The sequence below is a fragment of the Mycteria americana genome, chromosome 5, assembly GCF_035582795.1.
Source record: "Mycteria americana isolate JAX WOST 10 ecotype Jacksonville Zoo and Gardens chromosome 5, USCA_MyAme_1.0, whole genome shotgun sequence".
NCBI lineage: Eukaryota > Metazoa > Chordata > Aves > Ciconiiformes > Ciconiidae > Mycteria > Mycteria americana.
This window is the reverse complement of record NC_134369.1, coordinates 70,724,839-70,732,112: the sequence shown is the minus strand read 5'-3', so window position 1 is coordinate 70,732,112 and position 7,274 is coordinate 70,724,839. Positions and strand designations below refer to the sequence as shown.

General features: G+C 41.9%; 1 protein-coding gene across 2 annotated transcripts in view; it reads right to left on the bottom strand.

The window, feature by feature from the left end:
* Positions 1–468: 468 nt before the first annotated feature.
* DDHD1 (DDHD domain containing 1) overlaps positions 469–7,274 on the bottom strand; it is a 69,875-nt gene continuing 63,069 nt past the window's right edge. For both annotated transcript variants that reach the window (XM_075503924.1, XM_075503925.1), the window contains 4 exons: positions 6,489–6,638; positions 4,881–5,133; positions 3,413–3,595; positions 469–1,302 (listed from right to left, as the gene is read on the bottom strand). In XM_075503924.1, the coding sequence (XP_075360039.1) occupies positions 1,121–1,302; positions 3,413–3,595; positions 4,881–5,133; positions 6,489–6,638 (768 nt within the window). In that variant the 3' untranslated portion in view covers positions 469–1,120. The remainder of the gene's footprint in view (positions 1,303–3,412; positions 3,596–4,880; positions 5,134–6,488; positions 6,639–7,274) is intronic.

Below are 7,274 nucleotides of genomic sequence, written 5' to 3'. Positions count from 1 at the left end.
ACGCTGCTCTCTTTCCTCTTGATAGGTTCCTTGCGCATAAATATACATTACATACGTTTGTATACAAACGCACACACGCAGATATACATTTGATAACGGTAAGCAAAAGAGAGCTGGAGCCTCTGCAAACCAAGTCTAATGTGAGGTCAAAACCTTCCTGTGCCTGAGAAACACGTGGGACCTAAAAAGCAAAGGCAGTTACTTACCTTTGAGAAGAACGTGACCGATGTCATTTGTGTGAAACCACAAATATTTATTTTTAATGAAAAAATACTCAAAGTGTGCCACAGTGTCCATATATTCATTTGAATAGTAGTACAAAGATATGCATTTCTGAGAAAAAGTCTTAACACTGTAGAAAATAAATGTGGTTCTTAAATTATGTCAAAAGAAACCAGTAAAAAAGTAATGTTTTATACACTGGAATAAAATGAAACGATTAGAGATAATAATAAATTATAATTACAGTATTTCAAATATTTGCTTCATGCTTTTTTCAGCATTAGTTTCTAAATGTGTCACGTATAATACGCCCTCGGAAGCCAGCAGTCAGAATGGTCTTTCAGTGGTACTGTGGATAATAGGATGTGGAGCTGAATAAAGCCCTAGAAAAATGACACCACCGTTTGTTATTTACTGATACAGAAAACATCAGAACATGGCAGTTTTAGGTTTGTATCTAACATATACTTTTCGTTAATGGAAATTAATTTCGTGGGTTGTTTTTTTTTTTTTTTTATTTTTTTTTTTAAATCAACTAATCTTTTATACTTTAATGAACTAAACAGCAATTATGGTCATTAACAAGTATGTCGCCCAAGCACACCGCACAACCGTGCTTACGGGATGCTACACGCCGTGTTGGCTTTTTGTACAGTCAAAGTTAACAAGAATTTGGAATCATTTCAGGTCTAATTAAGCACTGCAAAATGTTTAAAACTATAAAGTGCTTTTAAATACAAATCATTTTTGCTCTTTAGAAATAGGAAAAAATCCAAACATGCACTTAAAACCTGAAACCTCCATGCCGTACATACTGCAGTTCAACAGTAAAACATCAGTGTTGTGCCATTCGTTTTAAAATTTCCTTTCCCATCCCGCCCCATCCCCAGTCAAAAATTCAAATGGTGTCTAAATTGGATTTGTCGGTATCTTCTTGGTCGTGCTTGTACATGAAGGTTAGAAGGAAAAGAGCAATATCCAGAGATGACCAGTAGGCAGTGTGCGATGTGACTGCGGACCAGTATCTGCTCTCCACGAGACCTTCCCTGAGCTCGAAATCAATCCTGTGCTCCAGTTCCACTAGAAAAGGAACAAGAAACAAAAACGTTGTTAGAATTGTATGGCAGCAGAAGAAAAAACACCAGCATGTTCTTCCAGCAGCTTTGGGTTCTGATTCTCCTTGCTGTATGTAAAATGCATGTAATATTTCGGTGCTTACATTGAACAGTACGCTCACCTAAGTCAACTGTGATTTTTAATAATATGTACGTACATTTTTATGCACATGCATTTAGCATAAACCTGACCTAAGAGCGGTGCTTGGTTCAGGGGGAAAAAAAAACCCCAAACCCTAAAGCTTGGAAAAAGCTGGCATTTTTTAAGCAGCTGTTTTCCTTACAGTAACTATATAAATACATTTATTTATGCTTCCTTACGATAACTACACAGAAGCACCCGGCAAATGTGGAGGCCCCATTAGGAAACACTGACTTTCAGAAGGGGGATGTTCAGAACTTTCTGAAATAAACGGACTTCTCACATCTTTAGCAGCTATACAAGGAGACTACACCCAATATTATAAGCCCTTTCTGAAAACCAGCCGTCCCTACACAGCACTAGCCCTTTTCATTTCCAGATTATTCCAAATATATTTCAGCAGCTCTCCTTTCATTTGAATGGCTGCTTTGATTAATACCACATTCAAAGCAATTTTCACTGCATGTTTAACTGGGCCAATGGCTAACCTATTGTTAAGGCCCTTTAGCGGTCAGAAAAATCTCTACAAGGAGCAATAGAATAAAAAGGACAAAACTAAAAGCCTGCCTAGCTACAAAAGCCAAAACCCCATATTGAGTAAAAAATGCAGCCATTTATCAAAGCCAGTTTCAAGGAATTTTAATTCTTGGCTCCAAGAGCGCATAAAGGGAGCACCGCACAAGCGCTGCCTCGGCAGTCGCGGCACAGCAGCGCTCGGGGAACGACGCGGCTCCGTCTTTTCACAGGAGCATCGCACCCCTTTGCCAAGGCAGCAAGGAGAGGGAGCCAGAGCCTCCGAACACCAGGAGACGACCGCAGTCATTTCCACTAAGACGCGTATACGCAAAACCCGGTCGCCCCGCAGGAAGGACGCCCCAAACGACTCCCTCGCCCTCTGACGAGAGGCCGTTACAGGAGCTTGGGAGGCAGCCAAACCCCACCGCAAGCCGTGCGGTGCGGCCGCCCTCTCAGAAGCAAATGCTTTGGCGGCGGATTGCATCATTCAGCTCGCAGCCTCGCTGGCCTCCGCTCCGCGTTCTCCTTCTATGGAGCAGGGACGGGCTTTCAGCAAGAGAAGGATGCAGGAACCGCGCAGAAGGCTCTCGACGTGCCAACCCCCCTGCCCCCCGAAGGGACCTCATCGGCAGCTCCGCGGTGTTCGCTGTCGTGCCGTTTTCCTCAAGTTTAAAACAAAGTCTCTGTCCTCAAATACCGACTCAGACAGGTTATCTGTTGAAATTAGCAGCGATGAACAGGCAGCAATGCATCATGTGAAGGCTATCACAAGATACAACATACTTGTGACTCCTTAGATTGCAAAAACCCCCGCCTTGCAACACTGCCAATGAGAAGTTTAAAAATAAAATCAAGTATGCGTTTCTGTAAAGGAAGTACCTATACTTTTCCAAAAAAAAAACGGCTGCTAAAATGGCACTTTCTGTTCTGAGTTGTTCAAATCAGGACAAGGGCAGCTTCTGTTTCCAGTCATACCTACCTTTAAATCCAGATGTGCTTCAGAATCGCAAATGTATGGGGAAATGGAAATAAATCCATTTTATGATAAACGGTGAGTGGGATTCTCTGCAGCAAGTACATTGCTTTTGCTAGTGGGAGTCTGCGAACTACTGATATGCCAAAACTCATACACGCATATATATGTGCAAGTGGTGTACGTGTATGTACAAACACATACACAGATAAACCTCCTTTAAAAGAAAAAAAGCATAAAAGGGAGAACAAAGAGCCAGTCCTTGGACAGTCTTAAGAGATTCAAAAAGCAGACACGGATTCGATATTTATCGCTTTAGAGCAAACCAACAAAATCACACAGTGGCCTATGTTGTGACGGTATTTCCAGCCGCCCACAACACACAGATGCAGCCCACGAAAGGTCTGGTTTCCGTGGGGTTTGTGAGGTGGACTCGTCACTAACCGGTGGGTTCGAGAAAGCCCGAGCTGCTGTGCGGCAAAGGCGGCGTCCCAACAGTTGTGGCCTTCTTGTCGTCCCCCTCGGCTCCATCTTTTCCTGTCTCGAGCGTCTGCGGGGTGGTTGTACTAGATCGACCAAATCTCGAGAAAAGCATCCCGCCGAGGCCCTTCCCAATACTCGCAGCTCCTGCGTTCAGCACGGAGAGAAAAAAAAGCAGCGCGGGCAGCTAAATCAAACTGCAAATTAAAGTCGCCGTAGCACGCATCAATTAGAGTTGAGTGACAGACGAAGGAAAACACTATTCGTGCTTTTCTAGGGTGGGAACAGCTTATCTGACTTCAGTGTACACTGTTTATCGTGAGGCTAATCTAGCGTACGAGCAAAGGCTATAATTTGGAAACGGTAGTTACGGGAACAGAAACACATGAGAACACTTCTGCAGCAAGAAATCTGGTACTTTTAAGGATATGTTGTAATCCCTCTTTCATAAAAAGTTTCAGATTAAGACAAAAATGCTTTGTAACAACGGTAGTACCTTCTGCACTTGAGAATGCCATCAGGACATTTCAGACACCCCTCCATTAAGGGTCCTTATGTTGGCATAACCCTTACAGATGTTTAGAAATGCTATATCATCCTTTAAAAGGACTATTTTGGTTGCTCAGGAGGAGGAATGTAAAAGTTCAGAACAGATCTGTGATGTTTTCTCCCGACTTTGCTGCCACCTTATGGATGGGACATTAAAGCTACTGCAGTAACATGGCAAAAAGCAACCCTGCTTTGAAATACCGCCTATTTCCACTTAAGGACTAAACTGTTTTTATATACTTTACTTATTTGATTGGGACGATACCTGGCACTAGATCACATTAGCCTTCTTCCAAATTCCACAGAGAGAGCTAATGAAAAGCCTTGAGTCAACAAAAACTGCAAGTGCGCGCTCAAATATAAGCTCCAAGTGAAAGTGAATTTAAGCTCAGTTAAACCAGGGCTTATTTTGAACCAGAAAGCCAGAAGGGGACAGACTTCATATTAAAACAGCCTGAATTTCCTATTGTAAAATCATGATTTAAATGGAACTGTAATAGCTTACATAGAGTGATTTTTCTCCTATTTGCCAATACCAGAAAATGTAGTCACAAAACAAGCTTTCATTTTTTTTTTTTCCCTGTGAAGTAGAGTGGAAACTATTAAATCACCAGGATGTTACTTCAATAAGGCAGACAACAATAAAGCAGCAACAGCATAAACTCCCTGACCCGCATCCTCTCCCTGCAAGCCTTGACTCCGGTGTACGTAAACTGTCTTTTCTTCAAAGTAAATGTCGGTTGGGATTAAAACAAGCCATACACCTATACAGAACAAACTGAAACAGCTAGGGATAGCTGGCTTACGGTTGCACCTCAAACAGCAAAGCTCTACAAGAAGGTCCTATTAAAAAAAAAAAAAAAAAGACATAAAGAACAATTACCTAGTATACTCGCTTTGCCTATGTTTGTTATAGACTCCCCGTAGTGGCGTCGAACCATGACTGGTGAAGTAGTTGGGCTCGGTACAGTTGAAACACTTTCGCTATCAGTAACTGAGGTAGGTTCTTTTGTTGGGTTGAGAAAACTTGGCTTCATATGCTCATAAGGTAGAGGGTTTGCGGTGTTGTACCAGTGGATCTGGACAGGCGAAATGTTGCTGTAGTGTTTCAGAATTAAAGGTTCTAATCTATAGGCCTGCAAGAGTAATTCAGAAAAGAAAATCCTGACTGTCGAGATGGAAAAAAAATCACATTCCCTTCCCATACAGAGTCCTCTTCAACCTCAAATCCAAAATATCTGTAACGAGTGAAGCCTAGAAAGTGAGAGAATGGCGGCGTTATGTTCTGGCTCACTTTTATTTTCACAGCCTGGAAGATATATTAGCTGCCTAGTTGCTCGTGCACTCAGGTTTGCACATTTCCCTGCAAGACTTCTACTACACGTCGTTACGAACACACAAGTTACGGGTAACCGATGTCTGCTGTTATGCACGGACAGAGCAAACTTTATATACAGTTAAACTGATTCTGCACAACACAACAGAGAGGGAGGAGCTGGCTATGTAAACATTTTATTTGATGACTCGTCATTGATCCCTGTGCAAACCCTGAATTGGTGTGCTTATTAAAAAAATCATTTTCTATTGATTCTTTATTTTTCTTTGTTTACTTAGACGTAGAAAAGCTTTCTGCTCTTCTTTATCTTACAACTAAGTAAAGTTACTATTTGCAGAGTGGGACCACAGACTGCAGCCTGACCGATCGTCCTAGACGTCGGAGGAAAATGCTGGTTTTGGAGTAGCTGGAGCTGAACAAGATCTTGAGATGAGCAGACCCAGCATGTTTGGATTGAAGTCTGAACATACTCAGTTTCAGGTAGAGTTTAAACACAAAAGTATCCCCAAATTACTCTTCCACAGTAAGCATGAAATCCCAAATCACGCTTGTATCAAAGAAGTTGCGAAGGTGGTGCAGACCAAAGGTCCAGCATCCTGCCTTTGATAACAGCGAACACTGGCTGCCTGTGGAAGAGTAGAAGGACCGGGCAAAGCTATACCAAACCCGCCCTCCAAGTACTACCCCACTCTAACAATCTGTTACTCTGGAGCCCTTGGGAAAAAACCACTGTCTTTGTTTTTCTACACTATCTTGTAAACTGGTCGTGAAGCCTTTTTTAACAGCAGCAGTATCTTTGGACAGATGATGTTTAATGGAAGTCAGCAAGTTAAACCCAAGTTGGAACTTGACTGGGAAGGATTCTTTCTTATGTCTTTGCAAAAAAACAAAAAAAAAGGCAGAGTAATCGTGAATCTTATGCTTATTAATATGAAAAGAGAAGCAAAGTATATGGTATTTAAGGCAATTATTTGTAGAAACTGTTATTCTACAGTTACAAACCCCAAGACATTGTACAATAATCATCAACAAACAAATAGTCCTGTGCTGGAACACACTTGCGTTGATTCACACGCTTTGAAGATCGCACATTATCACACAGCTGATGCTTAAAAATAGTCAAGGTAAAAGCTTGCAACTGCAATTAAAACTCACCACTGGATCTGTTGGATGAAAAATATTTAGTAAGCGGTTACAAATTGTTCTGGGCAGAATATGATCTTGACTACCGCTGTTTCCTGGACGGATGCCACGCAATGCCAAAAACACTGCTAATGGAGATCCCATACAGAAGAAATTCTCAACCTAAGGAGAGATTTCATCCACGTTAATAAGGACGGAAATAATGCTTTCTAACATGGCTGGATTTGGTTTCTCTCTTTCAACTCATTTCTCAGTTTCAACTGAGGGACTATACGTATTAGTAAGTCAAAACGGGGAAGACCACTATAACATACATACTATAGCACGAAGGTTACATTTCCCATTTCCCTTCGCTGTGAGAAGAGAGTTGCATGTTGTGGTGCTACATAGTTGGAAAACTGAAAAACAAGTTGGATATTTGAACTGAAAGAGGTCTACCAACACTGGAAAGGCTGGAGTGAGAAGAATTTGGAAGACGCTAAAGGATTGTGATGAGTTTCACAAGATTAAGTCTGATTTCTCATAAAACTTCCCAAAGCTTACCACAGCTCCTTAATCTTACCCTAACCAAGTACTCCATGATTTGTTTTGCTACACACACCCATTGATGAAGTAGAAACGCAAGCCACACTGAGTGTTAAAGACAACCTAGGGAATACCGACAGTGGTCACACACGCGTACAGGCTGGTGTTATGCACAACCTCTTAAAAACACCTAGTGTTAAGTGAACAGAACGTGGCTCATCAAAAGTGCCACCACGTCACACGTCAAGAACCACCACCCGGGACAGGTACAGC